The sequence below is a fragment of the Cervus elaphus genome, chromosome 20, assembly GCF_910594005.1.
Source record: "Cervus elaphus chromosome 20, mCerEla1.1, whole genome shotgun sequence".
Classification (NCBI taxonomy): domain Eukaryota; kingdom Metazoa; phylum Chordata; class Mammalia; order Artiodactyla; family Cervidae; genus Cervus; species Cervus elaphus.
In genome coordinates, this window is record NC_057834.1 from 73364168 (window position 1) to 73390692 (window position 26525).

The window sequence follows — 26525 nt, forward strand, 5'->3', positions numbered from 1 at the left end:
TGCCTAATTCAAAAACTTAATGTAAAACTATTTGAATAAGTTCATAGGTTTTCAGATTTGTCATGAAATAAAATTATCACAGTGAAACCAAACAATATTAAAAAAAAGTAAAAGTATCACTGTTCTTTACAGTAGAATTGGTAGAGAGTTTGTTTCATCATTTATATATTTTCCATCTCCAGTGATTTTTCTTTATTTATAATAAGATATTGCCAATCATTTAGTCATTAATAATTATTTCTATTATTTCCAGACAGATGTTATATTTTTCTAATTAAGTAGTAGCTTATGCTTTAAAGACTAATTTAAAATAAAATGATAGTGTCATACAAATTTGATTCTTTCAACCCCATAATCTTTGCTTTCATTTTATTTTGTAACCATAATACAAGTTTTCTCAGCTTTAGCACTATGGATGTTTAGGCAGATAAGTCTTTGATGTGGGGAGCCCTCCTGTGCATTGAAGGATGTTTAGCAACATTTCTGGCCTCAACAGACAAGACTCCAATCACCCTTTGTGGTTCTAGACCCTGCCAGGTATCCCCAGGGGGCAAAACTGACTCTAGTTGAGAATCATGCCATAAGTGTATTCTCTAAAATTCTTATCATGACTTTCAGGAGCATAATTTGGAATAAAGCAATGTACCACTAGTGAAAAGTGAAAGTGAAAGTCACTCAGTTGTGTCCAACTCTTTGTGATCCCATGGACTATACAGTCCATGGAATTCTCTAGGCCAGAATACTAGAGTGGGTAGCCATTCCCTTCTCAAGGGAATCTTCCCAACCCAGGGATCAAACCTAGGTCTCCCGCATTGCAGGCAGGCGGATTCTTTACCAGCTAAGCCACCAGGGAAGTAGCTAGGCCCCAAATCAGCAGAACAAATTTTGCTTCTGGGCAGTATTTTGGATAGTTCAGCATCAAAAAAAAGGTCATAAACAGTAACTATATTTTTTCATCAAAGTCTAGATTGTCTAGGTAATTGGTATAGAACAGACCACTGGGAACATTTTAGTGAGTGCCACACAGGGAAATAAAATTAGTCAGTAGCTACAGATGTCATTTATGGCTGTTTTTCTTCAATCTTTATTTTAAAATGTGAGGCAACAGGATCTGCAGAAATTAAAGGACACATGAAAGCCTTTATACTAGTTTGTGTTACCCTCAAATCACGGTAATTTCAATGACATACTAGAATAAAAATGTGTTTCATTCCTTTTGTCATTTATATATAACAGGTGATGCCCACTGCCCTGCTGGGAACATCATCAATCCAGCTTCCTCTCCAAAAATTTTGGCATTCTGTATCATGACGAACACACAGTGGGCAAGCCAGTTTACAGGGTATTTTTCCATTTAAACATATGCCAGAGGAAAGAAAATTTAATGTAGCTCTTTGAGAGAAAAACAAAATGACTTCAAATTTTATTAAATTGGCTGTGCAGGAGGAAGAAATAGACAGGTCTTTGCTGCCAACATCTATTAAGCTTGATATGCATTTGATAGCTAATGGAAATTGTTGATGGAGACTCCAAAGGTAGTTGACGTTACTAGACTTCTTGAGGTGGGTGTCAAGGAGAAGGTAAGACAGAACCAGGTTCTGAGCTAGCAGAGAACCTGCTCACCATGTCTGCGTGGTTTCCTTCACTCTGTGACTTCTACCTGCTGCAGAGCAAGGCAAAAAAAGGAAAAAAGAAAATGTTATTTTACAGTGTAAGGTCTTCCTTGATTTTTTACTAAACTAATTGAGATTAATCTTGTTTTAAAACCCCATCTCAATATTATAAGATCGAACTTCTCACGTAAGTGGTTGATTGTAACTTTATGGCCACTAAAAGATTTCAAACTGCTTTCATGCCTCTTTGTACACAATGAATAACGGGCAAAATAATGAAGATTGGTGTCCTTAAGTCTGCTCTGTTTAATTCTGCTGTCTGCTCTTGTACAGTGCTGTCTCTAATTGTACATAGTTTAATGATATCTAGGAGTATAAAGTTGTTGCCCATAAATAGCTTGTAAATAGCTTTCCTAAAATAAAATGGTTTCAATAATTGTATTCAGTAACTTCTTGATTGCTGAAACTTGGTTGCCTCTGATAATGCACTATTATAATAATAGGTGTAAAAGATGTCATATATATTACATGGGAGTGGGTGGGGGGATGTGTGTGTGGGTATGTGTATAGTGTAGACTTAATTCTTCACTTGTGAGACATCCCTAAATGTAGAATTTGCTAGATGAAATTTTTTAGAGTTTTTGATGTATATGGCTAACTGCTTTTTCACAAAAGCCGTGACAACAACCCTACCGCCATCATAGGAGTGAGTACAAATCTCCTACTGACTTCAATTCTTGTCCTGAGCCCTCTGGCTATTCTCTCTTAATCTAATGATGAAAACTCCTGTCACATCCCATTTTATCTTTCAGCTTTGTTTACAGTGATTTTTGTCACAACTTTAAAGTTTTTACATAGTCAATGTCTTCTTTTAGAGATCTGTGGTATTTAGAATTTTTGCATCTCAAAAAACATTTTTGAAAAATCCCTGCATTTGTATTGTATTATTTCATATTTTACATGTGTATCAGTTTCCTGTGGAATTTATTTTGGTGTAAGATGTGTTTTAGGTTTTTAAATATGCTATTTCCAAATGATTAACAGTTATCTTATCATCTTTTATTAAATAATCTTTCTCTAATGGCCACATACACACAAAAGATTGGATTTATACAACTAAAATCATGCCATGCTACCGTTGTCCAAGAAACCCTCTGAACTGTGTTAAGGGTACTTATCTGGTATTTAGGATTTGTTTGTCACTGTAAATGCAAATGTTCTGAAAGTGCCTAAGGTGGCGCCAGGCACATAGTAGACAATAGATAGTTGCTGAATGAATGTGTGGGAAGTGGATATCTTGGTATGAAAGTATTCCTTATCGTACAACATAAAAAAATGTTAAATCAGTAGAGAAAAACCTGTACAAAAGAAGGCGTGTAACCATCACCCAGCTTGAACAGTTACCAACTCATGGCCAGTATTGTTTTAATACTTTTCCCACCTACCTTTCCCTTCCTATATTGTTTTGAAGCAAATCCCAGGTACTGTTTCATTCATAAATGTTTCAGTGTCTATCTCGAAAAGATTAAGTCGTTTTTCTTTAAACATCACATTATTATGCCTAAAAAACTAAAATAATGCCTTTACAGCATCAGATATCCTGTCAGCCTTCAAGTTTTCAATTGTCTCATAAATGTCATTTTTTTTTACAGTTTTTCATTTGAATCAGGACTCAAAAAAGATCCACGAAATGTGATTTTTTAATATTTCTTAGTATTTTTTGATCTTTGATTTTCTTATCTTCTCTCTCTTTTCTCCCTTGTAATTTATTTGTTGAAGAACTGGGTTATTTGTATTGCTGCATTTCCCACAGCCTAGAGTTTGCTGATTGTATCCTAATACTGTCATTTACTTAAGTGTTACTTATATGCCTCTGTCTCCTGTATTTCCTGTAAACTGGTAGTTGGAGCTAAAGGCTTAATCAGATTCAGATTCAGTTTTCTTTTTGGCAAGCCCAAAAAGAAGGCGGTGGCCTATCATAATGACAGTGTTACTGGCTTATTGTTCAGGGCCTTGCAAATTGATTTTGCTAACATTTGTTGAGTATTTTCTGTGTGCCTAGCAAAGTGCTTATGTTCTGTAGGCATTATGTCACTCAATAATATTTAAGCTTTGTAATACTAGTACATATCAATTTCTGTCTGATGACTAGACCTCTTATTAGAGCCAGGTAATCTTAAATATCTTTCAAACAAACCCCTTGGTGTATACTCATGGTCATTTATGTGATTTAATTTGGAAATCTATCTGGACTTTCTTTTTATTGGATTTATTTAGAGCTATGCAAAAATAACTTGCATTTAAGGCATTAAAAAAAAATATTTTAATAATAAAACTCAGAGACCTATCATTTAACTGTGAATTTGTTGTACTCAAGCTTTTTGGTACTGGGATTCACCTCACAAAGACCGATATCTAAACCACAAATAAAGCCAAAAGAGTTCAGTATTTATTTCTGAGTCCCTTTTTCCTCTGCACTCATTGTCTCTGCAGATGCCCTCATGTCTCTTTCATCTCTTTCGGCTTTCTTTGCATGCCCACAGCGCTCACAGTATCCTACTGTTGTCCAGTGTGAGAAACTGACTTGGGGTTGTAAAAGCAAAACTAGCTTTTCGTTGTTTGTCTACATGTCTTTAATTTATTTTTGCTCAATTCTCCCAATGGTCCTAAATTCAGTTATTTATAAAATCAGACCATTGGAGTTCCAGACTCAAAACATAAATGTCAAATTATCTTGACCAGCTGACAGTTTCGGAGATGAAACTGTTTGATGTGTAGTTGATGGAGAAAAACCACCAACTGACCCGAGTCGCAATTAGATACCAGAGCACAAGTTGCAAAGCAAGGCAAAGAGGATCCTATTGTACAGCTTTACAGACTGGCATGTGGGGAGACATTTATTCTTTATATATCTTAATCTTTCTTCTCCTTTAGTAGTTGTAACTTTTCCCTCAAATTTACAGAATATCTGTTAGGTGAAGCATTTGATTGATTGAATAAAAGGAACATGAAGCATTGGTGAATACAGCAGAGAAATAGGAATGAATGTGAAGTTTCATTTCTTAACTCTAGTTGTACCTCACTGTACTTAGACTAGTAGCCAAGTTCTCTGTTTTTATTTCTTTAAAACACAATTGTTTTTTCCATACTTACTCATAAAGAACTTTAAGATTCTTATTTGAACCAGTCTTCTGTAAGCTTGTCATAAGAGGGGATTGTGTCTCTCTTTACCTGATCTTACTGGGTGTCCAGGGTAGCGTGGTGCGCGTGCTTGTGCTTAATGAGGAGCTTTGGATGCTGCTGGTATTTGAAAGATTATACATTTTAAAGGGTATTTTGTTCTCTTTTTCTTGGCAAGACCAAGGAGCTTCCTTTTCTAAGACCAATGCTTTTTAGACTCAGTGAAAGTACACATTGTTCTAGGAGAATTGCCATATGAAAGCCTAGAATATATATTGAGTGCTTCCAAGAAAGGGGGAAAAGTCATGTTCTAGGACAGTGAGTGCTGACTGGGTGCTGAATGATTGATTGTTATGTGCTGTTTTACTTACAGGCTCGCTTCTCATATGTGCGGATGAAATATCTTTTCTTTTCCTGGTTGGCGGTTTTTGTTGGAAGCTGGATTATATATGTGCAATACTCTACCTATACCGAACTATGCAGAGGAAAAGACTGTAAGAAAATAATAGTAAGTATTTTTTATTTTCTAGTATATGGAAAAACCTATTCTCTAGTTGAAGTAGAGTTGATTTAATTGTACCAATCTCTGCTGTGCACCATGACTCAGTTATATTCATATACACATTCTTTTATTTTTATATATATATATATATATATATATATAGTTTTCCATTATGGTTTATCCCAGGAGGCTGGGTATAGTTCCCTGTGCTATATGGTAGGACCTTGTTGTTTATCCATTCTAAGTGTAATAACACATTAAAAAACTATATTAATAACACATTATATTTATTACTTATACATAGACTAAAAATTATTTTCAAAAAGTAAAAGTTAATTTGATTTTGAGTTGTGTCGAACTTCTTACCATTTTGATATGTCCAAATTAGGACTGTTCCCCACTTTGAAAATCTCTGTATTCAGAAATCTGAGTAAGACAGACCAGTATGAGAACATGCTTATTACAAAGAGGGATTCCTGCTTTTCAAATACACTTGAAGTTTAGTTTACTCTAATCAGATGGATTTTTAAATATTTATAGTATGAAAGTGTTATTTGCATCCATCCTTTCTGGAACATATCTTTTGAATAAATGGAGTCATTCTCGAATGCTGAAAATATATGTAGAAAGTATATATGTGTATTTATTATTTAATTTCTATCCTACTGGATATATCTTAGGAAAATCACTCTAACAGAATAAGATTTCTAGTAGTAAATATTGGTTCCATAGCACTTATATTTTAAATGTTTGAGGATAAGTAAATTTAACTCCCTGTTTTCTGCTAATATCTTCTATATAAATAATATTAAAAACATCTAAGAATTCATCTAAGAATTATATTTTTATATTATTGAGATCCCAATTATTATAACTTATTAATAGTTCTAATTATTGAATGGTTACCTTTTAAACAGGCCAGTGGTGCTAGGTGTGTACATTTAGCAGGGAAGAAGGTATCCTGACCTTATGAACTTAGAGTCTAGTAGGGAAGAAAATAAATAATTACAGTATGTTAAGATAATTATTATAATTATTACAGTAACAAATTATATAGGGTCATAAGACAGGGAGACCTGAAGCTTTCCAAAGTTCTAAGAGAATAAAAATCAGGTTAACTCTAGACATTCTGTCAGTCAGAATAAAAATAAATTATTCCCTAGGAGTATAACATCCTCTTATGTAGTCAGAAGAGAAATACTAATATAAGAAGCAAGGGAATTAATTAGCAAAGAAGAGTTCCAAATCAAGGAAGGTTGAAAGATATCAATCTTATGTTCATTCCAATTGGCCATTCAGATCCTTGAGGACTTTTAAAATAGAAGGAAACTTTGGGGCCAGGCAGTATACTGGATACTTCATATTGTCATTAGTACTTAAAATAATCCTGTGAAAGCCCCCCAAACCCACTTTACAAATAAAGAAATATGACTAACAAGAGAGAAGAATTTGCCTTTCATGGTGGAGCCAGAATTTGATCCCAACTCTGTCTCTATAAAAAGCTCATGCTCTTTCTGCTACCCAGAGTCAGAAAAGACTGACAAAGGAAGTTATATAATCAACTATAATAACATATAAATAACCAAAACTATTTGATATGTTTATTTTCCTTTTTTAAGGTCACCTTTCTCAAACTGGATTTCTTGAGTCACCTTAAAAGGTAGTCCATGAATCAGATATACTTGAAAACAGAAAGTTAAACAAATATAAAGAGTTGACTTTACTGAGGACTTCTTAGGATCTTTAACATACTAATGTGTGTTCTGCATCTCCAAAGAAAGCAAATATATTTGATTAGGAGAAAAATCCATCCCCACTGTAACCCTCCCAGGAAGACTTATTAACATCATCTGGCTATGTTAGAAATACTGTTTCAAGAGATTAGAAATAGATGCGGTTTTATCTTGTTTTTAATATAGTAGCCTTTAAAACATAAGGCATATGTTGGTACATATTCTGTTATGAGTGAAATTATAGTTTAAGTACCTCATTTTTCAAGTTCATTTTAATGGATAAGAAATGAAAGCAGAACATAATTCTAGCATAAATTAATGGTTATCTTTCTAAAACTTGAAAATAATAAAGGGAACAGCATCGAAACATGTATATTATCTAGGGTGAAACAGATCACCAGCCCAGGCTGGATGTATGAGACAAGTGCTCGGGGCTGGTACACTGGGAAGACCCAGAGGAATCGGGTGGAGAGGGAGGTGGGAGGGGGGATCAGGATGGGGAATACATGTAAATCCATGGCTGATTCATGTCAATGTATGACAAAAACCACTACAATATTGTAAAGTAATTAGCCTCCAACTAATAAAAATAAATGAAAAATAAATAAATAAATAAGTTTTCTAAGTCTAAAATATATCTTTTTCCTAAGACTGTCTTTAAAAAAAAAAAATTGTAGTTTCTCTGCATTTGGGAATTATGTTCTTAAACTTACCCAAACTGGCAATACTTTAAGACCAGTAGTACTAAATAGTACCGCTATGGCATAGGAATTGTGTGATTAGAAAAGAAAGCAGTGGGGCTTCCCTGGTGACTCACTGGCAAAGAATCTGCCTGTCAATGCGGGGCACACAGGTTCAGTCTTCCATAAAGATCCCACATGCTATGGAGCAACTAAGCCCGTGCCTCACAGCTACTGAGCCTGTGCTCTAGAGCCGGGGAGCTGCAACTACTGAGCTCACGTACCTAGACCCTGCGCCCTGCAACAAGAGAAGCCATGGCGATGAGAAGTCTGTGCACCGCAACTAGAGAAAAAGCCTAAGCAACAACTAAGACCCAGCACAGCCAAAAATAATTAAAATTACATTTTTTTAAAAGAAAGAAAATAGGCAGAGAAAATATTTTTAAAGTATATGTTAAAGCTTCAAAGAACTAACAAGGTAGTGAGGAATTACTTGATTAAGATCTGAGAAAGGGGGACTTCCCTGGTGGTCCAATGGCTAAGATTCTCTGATCCCAGTGCAGGGGGCCTCGGTTCAATGCCTGGTCAAGGAACTAGATCCCACGTGCCACAACTTCAGAATTCGAATGCCACAACTAGAGATCAAAGATCAGAGAAACTAGTGCTGCCAGTAAGATTCAGAACAGACAAATAAAATAAGTAAATATTAAAAAAAAAAAAAAAAAGATCTGAGAAAGGATAAGATTTAAGAGAGGTGAGCCTTGATTTTGTAACTGTTTGCCTGGAGATATATGACCTAAAATATAGTCTTATGAGGCTATGAAGGTAAAAATATAGTACAGTTTCTACCAGGAGTGGGACCTTGGTACACCATGCTTTGGGCTGAGATCCCAAAGGGCTGAACCCCAAGACTGAAGGTGAGCTAAAAGAATCTCAAGAAAGGTGAGCTGACTTTTGTAGCTTCTTTTTCCCTTGAGGAATTTGCTAATACTAGGCATAAGCAGGCACTGAGAACCAGGACTGTATACTGGGAGACCTTTGCTCTGGGGACAAAAAGCCAGCAAGCTTTTATGGAACACTAAGGGAACCTCATGCATACAGGCAGTTATCCTGTTGGGATGTTTGCCACATCCTGGGCTTTACAGAATGGGAGGCTAAAAAAAATCTCATTGGAAAGCCTTTGAAAAGCAGACATTTTGGCAGTCTCACAAGATACAGACTAGAGTTATAAACTGCCAGAGGGAGAAATCTCAATGAATTCCCAGGGTCTCAGTTAAAAATCCTGGAGGGCTATGCTCTTGGAATGGAGATGAACCCAAAGTAGCTTGACCTTTACTGGAAATGCAATTAAACCTGCACTCAGCACAGCCCCCTGATTGGTTTAAGGTGATCAGTTACCATTATATCTGCCTGCTAGAAGAAAGGGAAATCCTCTCTGGAGGCATTATGTACAAAATTACAGGGTATACCAAAAGACAACATGACATGACCAAAACCCAAGAAATAGAAGCAGATCCATAGATGATCTAGATATTACTGTCATCCAAAAAAGATTTTTAAATAACTATGTACATGTTCAAATATATAGGAAAAAAACAAAGGTAGAGAATATAAATTTTAAAAAATGGGTAATTTCAACAGGGAATTAAAATGTATTTAAGAGAATCAGGAAGATAATATAGAAGTTCCTCAAAGTTAAATTCAACAGGGAATTAAAATGTATTTAAGAGAATCAGGAAGATAATATAGAAGTTCCTCAAAGTTAAAGTTCCTCAAAGAATTACCATATGAATTACCAGCAATTCTACTTTTAGGTATATACCCAAAAGAATTGAAAGCAGGGACTCATATACTTGCACACCAATGTTAATAGCAGCATTATTCACAGTAGCTGAAAAGGTGGAAACTCTCTAATGTCAATTAGCATAAACAAAATGTGACATATCCATACAAAGGAATATTAATCAACCTTTAAAAAGAATGAAATTCTGATGAATGTGCAATGTGGAGTAACTTTGAAAACACAGTGCTATAAATGATATAGCCAAATGCAAAAGGACAAATGTGTGACCCACCTATATGAGATACCTAGAATAATGATTACACATAAATTGGTTTGACTCCACTTGTTAGACTTAGTATGAATAGAATACTTGATTTCTGATTTATAGTAACCCAAGGCTTTGATATATTTCCATGTATTTTGGCATCTAGTATTACTGCTAAAAGTCTAGAAAATTTATTATCTTAGTGATTTTAAAACACTTGAGTGAAGCTTGAACTTTTGGACAGAAATGGTATGGACCTAACAAAGGCAGAAGACATTAAGAAGAAGTGGCAAGAATACACAAAACTATACAAAAAAGATCTTCATGACCCAGATAATCATGATGATGTCCAGCCAGACATCCTGGAATGCGAAGTCAAGTACTTCTGCTTTATTGACTATGCCAAAGCCTTTGACTGTGCGGATCACAACAAACTGTGTAAAATTCTTCAAGAGATGGGAATACCAGACCACCTTACCTGCTTCCTGAATAATCTGTGTACAGATTAATAATAACCTGTGTACAGGTTAAGAAGCAGCAGTTAGAACTGGACATAGAACAACAGACAGGTTCCAAATTGGGAAAGGAGTACGTCAAGGCTGTATATTGTCAGCCTGCTTATTTAACTTATATGCAGAGTACATCAGGCGAAATGCCAAGCTGGATGAAGCACAAGCTGGAATCAAGATTGCCAGGAGAAATATCAATAACCTCAGACATGCATGACACCACATTTATGGCAGAAAGCGAAGAACTAAAGAGCCTCTTGATGAAAGTGAAAGAGGAGAGTGAAGAAGTTGGCTTAAAACTTAACATTCAGAAAACTAAGCTCCTGGCATCTGGTCCCATCACTTCATGGCAAATAGATGGGGAAACAATGGAAACAGTGACAGACTTTATTTCTTTGGACTCCAAAATCACTGCAGATGGTGCCTGCAGCCATGAAATTAAAAGACGCTTGCTACTTGGAAGAAATGCTATGACCAACCTAGTTCAGTTCAGTCCCTCAGTCATGTCTGACTCTTTGCAACCCCATGGACTGCAGCACGCCAGGCCTCCCTGTCTACCACCAATTCCCGGAGTTTACCCAAACTCATGTCCATTGAGTCGGTGATGCCATCCAACCATCTCATATTCTGTCGTCCCTGTCTACTCCCACCTTCAATCTTTCCCAGCATCAGGGTCTTTTCAAATGAGCCAGCTCTTTGTGTCAGGTGGCCAAAGTATTGGAGTTTCAGCTTCAACATCAGTCCTTCCAGTGAACACTCAAGACTGATCTCCTTTAGGATGGACTGATTGGATCTCCTTGCAGTCCAAGGGACTCTCAAGAGTCTTCTCCAGCACCACAGTTCAAAAGCATCAATTCTTCTGTGCTCAGCTTTCTTTTTAATCCAACTCTCACATCCATACATGACCAATGGAAAAACCATAGCCTTGACTAGACGGACCTTTGTTGACAAAGTAATGTCTCTGCTTTTTAATATGCTGTCTAGGTTGGTCATAACTTTTCTTCCAAGGACCAAGCATCTTTTTTTTTTTGCAAGCGTCTTTTAATTTCATGGCTACAGTCACCATCTGCAGTGATTTTGGAGCCCAAAAAAATAAAGTCTGCCACTGTTTCCACTTTTTCTCCATCTATTTGCCCTGAAGTGATGGGGCTGGATGCCATGATCTTAGTTTTCTGAATGTTGAGCTTAAAGCCAACTTCTTCACTCCCCTCTTTCACTTTCCTCAAGAGGGTCTTTAGTTCTTCGCTTTCTGCCATAAAGGTGGTGTCATCTGCATATCTGAGGTTATTGATATTCCTCCCAGCAATCTTGATTCCAGCTTGTGCTTCATCCAGTCCAGCATTTCTCATGATGTACTCCACATATAAGTTAAATAAACAGGAAGACAATATACAGCCTTGACGTACTCCTTTACCTGTTTGGAACCAGTCTGTTGTTCCATGTTCAGTTCTAACTGTTGCTTCCTGACCTGCATACAGATTTCTCAGGAGGCAGGTCAGGTGGTCTGGTATTCCCATTTCTTTAAGAATTTTCCACAATTTTTTATGATCCACACAGTCAACGGCTTTGGCTTACTCAGTAAAGCAGAAATAGATGTTTTTCTGGAACTCTCTTGCTTTTTTGATGATCCAGAGAATGTTGGCAATTTGTACTCTGGTTCTTCTGCCTTTCCTAAACCAGCTTGAACATCTGGAAGTTCACAGTTCATCTAGTGTTGAAGCCTGGCTTGGAGAATTTTGAGCATTACTTTGCTAGCATGTGAGATGAGTGCAATTGTGCGGTAGTTTGAGCATTCTTTGGCATTGCCTTTCTTAGGGATTAGAATGAAAACTGACCTTTTCCAGTCCTGTGGCCACTGCTGAGTTTTCCAAATCTGCTGGCATATTGAGTGCAGCACTTCCACAGCATTATCTTTCAGGATTTGAAATAGCTCAACTGGAATTCCATCACCTCCACTAGCTTTATTCATAGTGATGCTTACTAAGGCCCACTTGACTTCACATTCCAGGATGTCTGGCTCTAGGTGAGTGATCACACCATTGTGGTTATCTAAGTCATAAGGGTCTTTTTTGTATAGTTCTTCTGTGTATTCTTGCCACCTCTTCTTAATATCTTCTGCTTCTGTTAGGTCCATACCATTTCTGTCCTTTATTGTGCCCATCTTTGCATGAAATGTTCCCTTGGTATCTCTAATTTTCTTGTAGAGATCTCTAGTCTTTCCTATTCTATTGTTTTCCTCTATTTCTTTGCATTGATCACTGAGGAAGGCTTTCTTATCTCTCCTTGCTATTCTTTGGAACTCTCCATTCAAATGGGTATATCTTTCCTTTTCTCCTTTGCTTTTGGCTTCTCTTCTTTTCACAGCTATTTGTAAGGCCTCCTCAGACAGCCATTTTGCTTTTTTGCATTTCTTTCTCTTGGGAATAGTCTTGGTTCCTGTCTCCTGTAAAATGTCATGAACCTCACTCTATCAGATCTAGTCCCTTAAATCTATTTCTCACTTCCACTGTATAATTATAAGGGATTTGATTTAGGTTATACCTGAATGGTCTAGTGGTTTTCCCTACTTAGTTTAATTTAAGTCTGAATTTGGCAATAAGGAATTCATGATCTGAGCCACAGTCAGCTCTCAGTCTTGTTTTTGCTGACTGTATAGAGCTTCTCCATCTTTGGCTGCAAAGAATATAGTCAATCTGATTTTGATATTGACCATCTGGTGATGTCCATGTGTAGAGTCTTCTCTTGTGTTGTTGGAAAAGGGTTTTGCTATGACCAATGCGTTCTCTTGGCAAAACTTTATTAGCCTTGCTCTGCTTTATTCTGTACTCCAAGGCCAAATTTGCCTGTTACTCCAGGTGTTTCTTGACTTCCTACTTTTGCATTCCAGTCCCCTATAAGAAGAAGAACATCTTTTTGGGTGTTAGTTCTAAAAGGCCTTATAGGTCTTCATAGAACCATTCAGCTTCAGCTTCTTCAGCATTACTGGTCGGGGCATAGACTTGGATTACCGTGATATTGAATAGTTTGCTTGGAAACAAACAGAGATCATTCTGTTGTTTTTGAGATGGCATCCAAGTACTGCATCTCGGACTCCTTTGTTGACTATGATGGCTACTCCATTTCTTCTAAGGGATTCTTGCCCACAGATATAATGGTCATCTGAGTTAAATTCACCCATTCCAGTCCATTTTAGTTCACTGATTCCTAAAATGCCGATGTTCACTCTTGCCATCTCCTGTTTGACCGCTTCCAATTTGCCTTGATTCGTGGACCTAACATTCCAGGTTCCTACGCAATATTGCTCTTTACAGCATCAGACCTTGCTTCCATCGCCAGTCACATCCACAACCAGGTGTTGTTGTTGCTTTGGCTCCGTCTCTTCATTCTTTCTGGAGTTATTTCTCTAGTGATCTCCAGTAGCATATTGGGCACCTACCGACCTTGGGAGTTCATCTTTCAGTGTCCTATCTTTTTGCCTTTTCATACTGTTCATGCGGTTCTCAAGGCAAGAATACTGATGTGGTTTGCCATTCCTTTCTCCAGTGGGCCACATTTTGTCAGAATTCTCCACCATGACCTATCCATCTTGGGAGGCCCTACATGGCATGGCTCATAGTTTAATTGAGTTAGACAAGGCTGTGGTCCATGTGATTAGATTGGTTAGTTTTCTGCGATTGCAGTTTTCAGTCTCTCTGCCCTCTGATGTAGAAGAATAAGAGGCTTATGGAAGCTTCCTGATGGGAGAGACTGACTGAGGGGGAAACTGGGTCTTGTTTTGATGGGCGGGGCCATGCTCAGTAAATCTTTTTTTTTTTTTTCTTTCTTTTTTTTTTTTTTCCAGTAAATCTTTAATCCAATTTTCTTTTGATGGGTGGAGCTGTGTTCCCTCCCTGCTATTTACCTGGGGCCCAACTATGGTGGAGGTAATGAAGACAATGGTGACCGCCTTCAAAAGATCCCAGGCATGTTTGCTACACTCAGTGCCCCCAACCCTGCAGCAGGCCACCACCAACCCATGCCTCCGCTGTCACCAACCTAGACAGGATATTAAAAAGCAGAAACATTACTTTGTCAACAAAGGTCCGTCTAGTTAAAGCTATGATTTTTCCAGTAGTCACGTATGGATGTGAGAGTTGGACTACAAAGAAAGCTGAGTGTGGAAGAATTGATGCTTTTGAACTGTAATGTTGAAGACTCTTAAGAGTCCCTTGGACTGCAAGGAGATCCAGCCAGTCCATCCTAAAGGAAATCAGTCCTGAATATTCACTGGAAGGATTAATATTGAAGCTGAAGCTCCAATACTTTGGCCAGCTGATGTGAAGAGCTGACTCATTGGAAAAGACCCTGCTGCTGGGAAAGCTTGAAAGCAGGAGAAGGGGATGACAGAGGATGAGGTGGTTGGATGGCATCACCAATTCAATGGACATGAGTTTGAGCAAGCTTCAGGAGTTGGTGATGGACAGGGAAGTCTGGCATGCTGCAGTCCATGGAGTTGCAAAAAGTCGGACAGGACTGAGCGACTTAACTGAACTGAAATTTTTAATCCAGTTTTGAGCCTATAAAGAAATACTATGTTGTAAAAAGAAGAAAAAAAAAACCAAGAAATTAACATGACACAGTATTATTAACTAAAGTACAGATTTTGTTCAAATTTCACAAAATTTTATGCTAGTGTCCATTATTTGTTTTCATACCTTATTCAAGATTCCATATTGTGTTTAATTGCATTGAGTAGCTTCAGCTGCATGCAACAAATTCTGGTAAATTCTCTTTTCATTTTTATTCTTTGCAAATATTTTCTAATTTTCCTTGTTATGGCTTCTTAGAAACATCTGTCATTTAAAAGTGGACATTTAATTTCCAAATGCATGGGATTTTTAAAATATCTTTGATATTAATTTTTCATTTAAATGCTTTCTTCTCAGCAATAACTCTCTGTTTTTTCAGTCTTCTAATATTGAGGCTTTCAGTTAAGTCAAAGATCTCTCTTGGTAAATGTCACATTGCACTTGAAAAGATATGGATTATTTTCAAGATATGGATTACATCTTTTGACACTGATTTGCAACATAATTTCACAGTGATAAGAGAACAGACTCTGTATGATTTCAGTACCTTTAGACCATGAAATTTTTGCACCTTGCTTTGTGTTCCTGAATGTGTTCCAGTGTCTCCTAGTTTATAATCTATGGGAACTTGAATAGACTTCATATCCTACCATTGTGTGAAATTTGTATAAATCTTAATTATGTTGAGTTGGTTCATAGTGCATTTCAGGTCTACTATATTCTACTTCTCTGTATATCCATTCTATTAATTTTTAAGAGTTTGATATTGAAACTCCAACTCAAACTCTTAATTTGTCTACTTAAAAAAATAATTGTAATATATAGTGGAACTATATGTAACCTTGTTTTGTAATTTCCCAGTCTCCTATAAATGTGTTATCATACTTTCAAAATTTAAAATATAAAAAAGAAAGACAAAAAAATTACATATAAATAGGGAAAAGGGTAAACGGAGTTAAAATGTTTAAAATCCTTATCATATTGCAGAGTAGGGGAAAAGTATTAATTAACTTTAGACTTGCTAGTTCAATTATGTATTTTATTGTTTTTAGGATAACCTCTAGAATAGAAAAAGGGCACATCATTTCCAAACTAATGTAGGAAAATTAGGATAAATAATAATACTCAGTCCTAAAGATGGCAAGAAGGTCAAGAAAAGCAACATAACAGGCAGAAGAAGTAGAAAACACATAATAAGATGATAGATATCACAAATTAAATTCCCTGGGAAACAGACTCAGAGACTGAGATTTGCCCGAAGGAAGTTTGTTGGGATGGCCTTTTGAGATTAACATCTGTGAGGGAGTGAAGAAGCAAGATAGACCGAAGAAATTTAAACTGCAATGCAATGGTAATAAAAGCCTTGGTTGATTCTACAGGGAACCTGGGATTGGGGTGGCCCTGCAAAGACGCAGGCGTTTACACCCCTCTCCCTGACTAATGGTTGGATACCATTTTCCGTCCTCTCCCAGCTTCCTTAAAGGGGATATGACCTTGGATAAGGCTGTATTCCAGCTGAGGGCAAGTCCCAAAGAAGGATTCAGCTGAAACCTGTTGACTACCTATGTGCTCAGCAGCTGAGGGAATGAATGCCCCAGTTCTAGAGCAAATATGAGTGGCTTAGCATGGCACTGACTGTAATATATCTAAACCCAAACGTGTTGGTAATTAAATTAAATATAAAGGGACCAAATGCTTCAGTTAAAAGACAAAGATTGACAGACTGTTAAAATTTAAAAGCAATTATATAAGATACACATCTAAAATATAAAGATGCAGATAGATTGAAAGTAAAAGAATAGGAAAACATTCATGCAAATGTGCACATTCTAAAAGGGGGAATGTTTAGAGGGAAAACCATGGCTATATATATTCATGTAAGTTTAATATTGCACAGACTATACCTCTTCTTAAAGTTTGAATTCGCTCTTACTGGCTTGAAATGCAATTCCTTTTAAATTTGCTTTGCCCGGGTTACAGGTTTGCAATAGCTGCCTAAGTAATTGTCTGGTCTTCTCCTAAATTATGGCACTATCCACACGTACTTGTTCTGGTCTTAGTAATTCCTGTTTTGAAATGTGGAGTCTAAACTGATTATCTCTCTCCCTCTGTATTACTGCATAGACTGTTCTCTTAAGTGGAATGAACTGTACAGAGCATATAATAAGATGGCTGGTTTTCAGTTTGGGATATACATACATAAAACTGCATTATCTCAAAACCACATTTAGTGAAAACATGTTTGCCAAAGGATTACAGTATCTTGTGTATAAATTCTGAACAGCTTTCCTTTAAAATCCTCAGTCAGTTTCGTCTTAGTGAACTAAGGAAGATTAAAAAGAGACACAGAAGATCCAAAAAGCAGCCCTATAAATACTGTTTGCTAAAGTTTAATAATGAGGGTTCTTTTCTTTCTTTGAAAGTTGACAGTTTCGCTTTTAACTTTTTTCTAGTTTTTTTTTCTTATTTTTCATAATTTAATATGTATTTGCAAACACACATATTTAATATGTATGTTAGTCATTATTCTGAGTGCTGTCTGATATAGTCGTAACCAGAGTCCATGTCTTAAGAAGCTTGTGTTCTTAAAGCAGAATATGAATAATAAAAACAAAAACCAAATAACTGACTTCATATATTAAGAAGGGCAGTGAGAAAGGATATAATAGTAGTATTACGTAGAGAATGGCAAAGGATCCTATCTTGACCAGAGTGGTTGAGACAGGCTTTCCTGAGAAGAGGGCATTTTAAATTGAAACCTGATGAGAAGGAAATAGCTGTATATCAGGGCAAAAAGCATTTAAAATGAGAAAGGAAGTAAGTACAAATGTCCAAAGAACAAAGCAAGTTTGGAAAATAGGACTGGTTTCATGTGTGACTTGTGAAAATGTCTCATTACTTTAGTCATATTGGTATATCTTCAAACCTTGGATACTAATGGTACAATACACAAAGTATGAGGAGCTTGATTATAAGTAGCTCAACCATATCATGTTAGTCTATTGGAGAAAACACTAGCCTGGGCTCACAGAACTAGTCTTACCCTTTCCTGTGATGTATGACTTTGAATAAATGACTTCGTTTTATTGACTAGCTATTAATTCCATTGTACAGGTGAGAAAAGTATTTCTTTTTTAAAAAAGTATTTATTTTTGGCTGTGCTGGATCTTTGTTACAGTGTGGGCTTTTTCTTGTTGCTGTGAGCAGAAACTTCTCTTTGTTGCCATATGCAGGCTTCTCACAGGGGTGACCTCTCTTGTTGTGGAGAATAAGGTCTACGGCTCTTGGACTTCAGTAGTTGTGGCCCGTGAGCTCAGCCCGGACTCTAGAGCATAGGCTGAATATTAATTGTTGTGGCACATGAGATTAGTTGCTCCATGGCAGGTGGGATCTTCCCAGACTGGGGATCAAACCTGTGTTTTCTGGATTGGCAGGCAGATTCTTTAACACTGAGCTACCAGGGAAGCCTCAGAAAATATTTCTGCCCTACCTGCATCACAGATTTTGTGAGGATAAAGTAGAATCAAACCAATTAAGTTGAATGATATTATGATATTATCTATTTTTTGCTTTGTTTGAAAATAAATATTTATTTTATCCCACAGTATGAAAAACAAAGACATTTTTTGGGCAGCTGAAGTATCTTGACATATCTATTGAATACAGAGAACTTGATTTCCTTTGGCCTGGGGCAGGTACCCTAGTGCTTGTCCCTGTAACAATTTGTACTTCAGAATTTCCTTAGAAGATTGCTCTGACTCTTACTTAGAGCATTACCTCCAAGGTGAGAATATTGCCTAGGATAGGAACAACAGGTGATTGACACAGTGTTATAAGCAGTTTACTTACATTTAAGAATCATGGTCTGTCTCAGTTTACATAGCTTTCTTTTTCTCTGTATATCTCTATCTCTGTCTTTTCCCCTTTCCTTCCATTTGTGTGTAAGGGTTCCTATTTATTCTAGTAAAGTGCATCAGCTTTGGAATAAATGAACTTCAGGTTTGAGTTCCAGCTTTGCCATTCCTTAGCTGTGTAAGTTAGGCAAATTATTTAGCCTCTATAAAATGGGGATTAATAATACTACATGTCTCATCAGGTGGTTGTGAGGATAAAATGAGTTCATGTATTAAAAGGCTTAATACAACACTTAACACTTGACACATAGTGTTCAATGAATTATTATCTCATTTATACATTTGAATATGACTAGGAAGATAAGACATATACAAACATGTATATGTACATGATATTATATGATCAGTTGTATCAATCAAGGTTCAAGCAGAGAATCAGAGCCAATAAAAATACATACTAAGAGGTTATTATTTTAAATTTTATTAATATGTATTTATTAATATTATTTATTAGTAACATGGGTGGACCTCAGGGACGTTATGCTAGGTGTTATAAAAAAGACAAATACCACATGATCATGTTTATATGTGGAATCTAAAATATAACAACAACAAAATCCAGCTCATAGATGCAAAGAACATATCAGTCTTTGCCAGAGGAGGGGGTGTAAGGTGGAAAAAATTGCTGAAGTGGATCAAAGGTACCAAACTTCCAGTTATAAAATAAATAAGTCATGAGGACATAATGTACTTGATGGTGACTATAGTTCATAATACTGTAGCCAGTGAATCACAGCCGTGGCCATTGGGCCTTTTGGCTACCTGTAAATTAATATATTTTCCTCTTTTATCTTTTTATAATAAATTTGAAAAACAAACAATATTGAACAAATCAGCTATGTATTTCATATGTACTATGTACTATATGTGAATTAGTCTAATTTAGTAATTAATTACTTTTCTTACAAATTCAGTATTGAAAATCACTATAGAATATTAGTATTACTGCCCTGAGATGTTCTTCACTAACCAATGGATAATTCTTGTCAATAGATACTGTAAAGAGATGAGAACTGTGTTCTGCTCTTCTTTGTCAAAGTCAGCTCTCACTAAAACTAAGGGCAACCAGTAACTAACCCTAATTAGATGTGCTCAGAAGGATCCATTTTTTCCCAGTTGTGCTTTTTCTTTTTTCCACCAAGCTAGTTATAATATGTTATATATTTTCTCTGATCGTAGCTATCACTAATTCACTTGTTATTTCATCAAAGTCCTATTTTGTGCCTAACCATAAAGAAAGTTTGTACAGTTTGACTCTGGTTTGCTGGGTTCTTTAGAAAAGAAAAAAGAATGATGAAGAAGGGAGAGAAATTTTCCTTCTATATGTTTTTCAGGACAACTTTAATATTGAAATTTCTGGCATGTTCCTCCATGATCAAGAGTGTTTGTGCTAAGACTCTACCTCAGCAAATAATGAGGAATCACTCCCTGTGACACATTCTGGTGAACCTTTGTGACTATTATATGAGCAAATGCTTTAAAATCTAAGCATTAAAAGATGAAAGAACCTGTAGATTTTATTACAGTCTCTTAAGATTTAATTTCTAGAGATAATGGTTTGTTGCTTAAAACCACTAGCTTCAGTTCAGTTCAGTTCAGTCGCTCAGTCGTGTCCGACTCTGCGACCCCATGAACCGCAGCATGCCAGGCCTCCCTGTCCATCACCAACTCCCAGAGTTTACTCAAACTCATGTCCATCGAATCGGTGATGCCATCCAACCATCCAAATGGAGATAGGAGATGTCCAAAAAGCACTTAGAATTTAATTCAGGAGAAAGACCTGTGTAAGGACAGAGATTTGTTAGAGCCACGGGAATAAATGTTACCATGATGATGTACAGAGAACCCAAAGAAAGTAGAACAAAACCCTGGAAAAACAACAGTATTTATGATGATGAGAAGGGACTGAAGGTTGTAATTCAGAGTTCATAGTTCATGACTTCTACTGGTTCTTATAACATTCCCTCTCTGAGAAAGAGTAGGAATGAGTAGAAATATCTTATATTTTAGCCAATGCACATCTCTCAATTTCACCAGTGATAGCTCATTTCTAACTTCACATGCCATACGTTTCACCAGTAAAATCCTAATTTGCTAATTAACCATATCTCAGAGATGGATCAATCTTTGTCAAGAAACAGATAACAGAAGCCCTCGCAGCCTCTGGAGCGTGGGCTTCCTTACTACCTTATTAGAACACTAGTCAGGCGCCTGTGCATTCCTGACTGGGGTATTAGAGGCGCCTGGGCCATAAACAGGCACATATAGCACTGTATGCTGCAGGTAAAATACATCATAACAGAAGGGAAGGACAGAGTGGAGAGGATTCCTGTGTGTGAGTGTGAAAGGAGAGAGAAAGAAACAGAGTGATGAGCACTGTTAATGTCTGAGAGAAAGAATGAGAGGTTGACGATATAGTGAGAATGCAGAGAATGGTGAAGTTGTTTTAAAATAGCTGATGTAGGGAATGGGCAAGGGTGCTGACTAGAGACCCAACAGAATTTTCAGGAATTAAGAACCCAACTCTTGTGCTTCTTCCTAAGTAAGGAGAAATTGATGATTGTCTGAAATACACTTTTAGAATGTGGCTCTTAGAAAATCATTTGAAACCTAGTACTATGCATCTGTTCATTGTTACCGCCTCTTGTGGTACAGTTTCCATAGTTCACGAAGTTATTGTCAGCACAAATGGGTTTCATCAAATTTAGCTGAAGAGTGCCATCTTCTGGTGCCATGAGGAATGTGCAAGCAAAAGGGGTGAAGAGTAAAATCCTCATAGTTAAATAAAGCCTTTGATGTTTTCTGCTCAGTATTGTAAAGTTGAACATTATCTGTAGTCTCTGTGACTTTTTAGCTAGAAGATCAGATTACTGAAAGTGATTATAGTTTGTGTGTATGGCTGAGCCTTGAAAACAAGACAAAACAAAAAAACAAAACAATATGTGGCTGACCATCCTTTTCATAAAAGCATGTGGGAAATTTGCTTTTGGTTTGTGATTCAAGCCACAAGTTGAAGAGCCTGTTCTTTGTGACTACCTCTTTGATGCAGGCTTGGCTTGGTGCCTTTAATTAAAACAAGAATCTGATTCTTGTAGCTGAATGCCCACTGAAAGTCTTCACTGTTTCACAGTTTACTAATAAGATACTGGTTTGTTCCTTTTTTTTTTCTTTAGTGTTTTAAACATTATGGAAAAGCATTCATTTTATCCTCTTTGACAAAGGAGGCAAGGATATCCTCAATGAGGTTTTAAAATCAAAAGCTCTATGTTTTTTATGCTGGTTATTTAATAAGCATTTATTAGACAATTCCAACCTCTGTGCTATGTGCTAGAGTGAAAAGGAAGTTCAGAGATGGCAAGGACCACGTCTGTGCTTCCAAATCATCTCACATTGTATTAGGGAAGATAATGTGAATGTAAACAAAGTTAGACTTGGGAATACAGGGAGAGAAGGGACAAGAATATAAGCTCAGGAAGGAAATAATACAGCCTTGGGATTGTTCACTGGAAGACAAGTATGGTTTAAATCTTGACCTGGGATGGAATTGCAGATAAAGTGTGCCTCAGGATGCAGGAGCCAAAGATTAGTTAAAGCAGGTAGCTCTCCTAGTCCTTCATAACAGAAGGCCCTATTTCTAGACAAAAACCAGAATACTCTTAATCCATTCATCTATCCAGCAAGAACTTTTGATATGCATTTGATTATTTGCAAAGTTCCAAGGAAACAAATATGAAAGTTGTGTCCCCACTTTGAGTTGCTGTGTAAAAGGAATGAGCACTTAGCAGGAGCACTGGGGATGGGCTTGTGACCCCATCACTGTTAAACACACTCTGAGCGTTGCCCTCCAAGATAAGTAATCCTGGTTCTTTTACTTGGGTGGTTAAAAGCACAGGCTCTGGAGGCAGACTGTCTGGGTTTGGACTGTGCCACCACTAATGTGCTCTGCAAGTTTTTTTTTTTCTTTTGTCATTTTCTAAAAATGTATATATTCAAACAAAATCATCAGTTTTTTGGTATGAAATTTGTAATAGTCTCTGGGTTTTTTTGTTTGTTTGTTTGTTTTTGTCTTTTTTTATTTTTATTAGTTGGAGGCTAATTACTTTACAATGTTGCAGTGGTTTTTGCCATACATTGACATGAATCAGCCATGGATTCACATGTGTTCCCCATCCTGAACCCCCCTCCCACCTCCCTCCCCATCCCATCCCTCTGGGTCTTCCCAGCGCACCAGCCCTGAGCACTTGTCTGATGCATCCAACCTGGACTGGCGATCTGTTTCACCCTTCATACTATACATGTTTCGATGCTGTTCTCTCAGATCATCCCACCCTCGCCTTCTCCCATAGAGTCCAAAAGTCTGTTCTATATATCTGTGTCTCTTTTTCTGTCTTGCATATAGGGTTATCATTACCATCTTTCTAAATTCCATATATATGTGTTAGTATACTGTATTGGTGTTTTTCTTTCTGGCTTACTTCACTCTGTATAATGGGCTCCAGTTTCATCCATCTCATTAGAACTGATTCAAATGAATTCTTTTTAATGGCTGAGTAATATTCCATGGTGTATATGTACCACAGCTTCCTTATCCATTCATCTGCTGATGGGCATCTAGGTTGCTTCCATGTCCTGGCTATTATAAACAGTGCTGCAATGAACATTGGGGTGCACGTGTCTCTTTCAGATCTGGTTTCCTCAGTGTGTATGCCCAGGAGTGGGATTGCTGGGTCATATGGCAGTTCTATTTCGAGTTTTTTAAGGAATCTCCACACTGTTCTCCGTAGTGGCTCTATAGTCTCTGTTTTTAATGTCGGCAGAATATGTGGTGATATCCCCTCTTTCATGCCTGGTATTTTTTTTTTTTTGCCTTCTTTTTCTTCATCAGATTTGTTTCTGCAAGTTTCTTAACCTTCTTGTGACCTCTCTTGCCTCAGTTTCTTTAACAGTAAAATGGAAATAATGATAATACCTCTCTCATAGGGTGGTTGTGAAGATCAAAGAGAAATATTACATGAAAAGTTCTTAGAACAATGCTGACCTGTAGAAAGCAATACAATAAACACCTGTGTACTTCCTACCTCCATAGCAGACCTTAACCCTTTGCCATAGTTGCTTCATTTGTATAGGTTTTAAAAATAATTTTATTTAATTATATATGGCTGCGCTGGGTCTCCGTTGCTGCGTGGGCTTTTCTCTAGTTGTGGCCGGGGGGCTGCTCCCTAGTCGTGGTGCACGCCTCACTGCCGTGGCTTCTCTTGTTGTGGAGCACGGACGGGCCCTAGGGTGCTCGGGCTCAGTAGTTGCAGCTCCGGGGCTCTGGAGCACAGGCTCACCTGCTGTGGTGCGTGGGCTTCGTTTTCCACAGCATGTGGGATCTGCCCGGACCAGGGATGGAACCCATGTCTCCTGCATTGGCAGGTGGATTCTTTACCACTGAGCCATCAGGGAAGCCCTATTTTTTTTTTTAGAGATCTTTAAAATTTTTATTTATTCATTTATTTTTGGTTGCACTGTGTCTTTGTTGCAGTGCGCAGGCTTCTAATTGCAATTGGCTTCTCTTGTTATGGCAGGCCCAGTTGTGGCTCAGACAGTAAAGAAATCTGCCCGCAGCGTGGGAGACCTGGGTTCAACCCCTGGGTCCGGAAGATCCCCTGGAGAAGGGAATGGCAACCCACTCGGTATTCTTGCCTGGAGAATCCCATGGACAGAGGAGCCTGGTGGGCTGTAGTCCGTGGGGCTGCAGAGTCAGACACAACACGGGCTCTAGAGTGCAAGGGCTTCAGTAGTTGCACATTTAGAGATAAGCTTTATAGTCTCTGTGATCTAAAATCCTTAGAAACCTTAAACTATACCTGCAGAAGGTTTCACTCCTAAGTCATACCCAAGAACTCCTACCACCTTTCCCTCAGTGGAAAAAACATGCCAATGAAATTCCTGGCCATCCGATACCAAGCAGATGGTTCTGCATTTCCTCAAAATCCCCAGAGGTTAACCCGGATGAGAAAGTATTGAGCATCTCCCCGTGGAGTCCCCCACTGACTGCTTCTCCTATGAAGATGAAACCTAATATTCTTGGTTACAACCTGGTCTGAAGGAGAAAGGAGGCATGGTGAAGGGCTCACCCAAGAGCTTCTGCTAGTGATAGCTAAAGAGCAACAGATTCTAGGTGTTCGTATTTAACTCTACATGTGAGCAAGACTGTCATCTCTATTAGGGCTATCCTTACTCTAAGAGCAAATAGGTCTGCTTAGCCTGTGCTGGCCTTTCCAAGTATTGAGTAATTACCAAAGCCCACTATGCTTTGGCTATTTCTTTGGGATCATGAAAAATTTATGTCCCCAGGGACTTCCCTGGGGGTCCAGGGGTTAAGAGTTCTCCTGCTTCCAATGCAGGGGGCACAGGTTCAATCCCTGGTTGAGAACTAGACCGTACATGCTGAGGGGCATGGTAAAAAAAATTTGTCTCCAGAATCAGAGGCTCAAGAAATCATCCTCAGCCCCAATCCCATACAAGAGGAAATCCAGTCACTGCAAACCTCTACTAGGTTGCCTTATGCCAAGAGCTAGAAGTGGGCAAGACTGATCTGTGAGCAGTATAATGTCATCAGACTCAGGGAACCAGACAGACAGGGAAAATTCTGGGAAGGAGCAAACAAAAGGTAATTGCAGAAACCAGGAAAGAGCAAGAAGATCTAAAGTAGACATTAGGAGATAAAGATCAGAGGAATTCTCTCAGTTACAGGAACGTAGCCGTAGTCTTTATTTTATATTGGTTAATGCATTCTTTCTGCATACTTTAATTCATTTGTTCTGTGTTGTTTATTAATGTAATTAAGACTGCATAGAGTTTTGCCAAGAGAATGCACTGGTCATAGCAAACACTCTCTTCCAACAATATAAGAGAAGACTCTATACATGGGCATCACCAGATGTTCAATACCAAAATCAGATTGATTATATTCTTTGCAGCCGAAGATGGAGAAGCTCTATACAGTCTTCAAAAATAAGACCGGGAGCTGACTGTGGCTCAGACCATGAACTCCTTCTTGCCAAATTCAGAATAAATTGAAGAAAGTAGGGGAAACCACTAGACCATTTGACCTAAATCAAATCCCTTACAGTAGAAGTGACAAATAGATTCAAGGGATTATATCTGATAGACAGAGTGCCTGAAGAACTATGGATGGAGGTTCATGACATTGTATAGGAGGCAGTGATCAAGACCATCCCCAAGAGAAAGAAAAGCAAAAAGGCAAAATGGTTGTCTGAGGAGGCCTTACAATAGCTATGAAAAAAAGAGAAGCAAAAGGCAAAGGAAAAAAGGAAAGATATACCCATTTGAATGCAGAGTTCCAAAGAATAGCAAGGAGAGGTAAGAAAGCCTTCCTCAGTGATCAACACAAAGACATAGAGGAAAACAATAAAATGAGAAAGACTAGAGATCTCTTCAAGAAAATTAGAGATACCAAGGGAATATTTCATGCAAAGATGGGCACAATAAAGGACAGAAATGGTATGGACCTAACAGAAGCAGAAGACATTAAGAAGAGGTGGCAAGAATACACAGAAGAACTGTACAAAAAAGATCTTCAGCACCCAGATAATCATGATGGTGTGATCCCTCACCTAGAGCCAGACATCCTGGAATGTGAAGTCAGTGGGCCTTAGGAAGTATCACTACAAACAAAGCTAGTGGAGGTGATGGAATTCCAGTTGAGCTGTTTCAAATCTCAAAAGATGATGCTGTGGAAGTGCTGTACTCAATATGTCAGCAAATTT

General features: G+C 37.6%; 1 protein-coding gene across 2 annotated transcripts in view; it reads left to right on the plus strand.

Annotated features, from left to right (window-relative positions):
- DIPK1A (divergent protein kinase domain 1A) overlaps positions 1–26525 on the plus strand; it is a 117578-nt gene that overhangs the window by 76308 nt on the left and 14745 nt on the right. For both annotated transcript variants that reach the window (XM_043875591.1, XM_043875590.1), the window contains one exon: positions 5167–5301. In XM_043875591.1, the coding sequence (XP_043731526.1) occupies positions 5167–5301 (135 nt within the window). The remainder of the gene's footprint in view (positions 1–5166; positions 5302–26525) is intronic.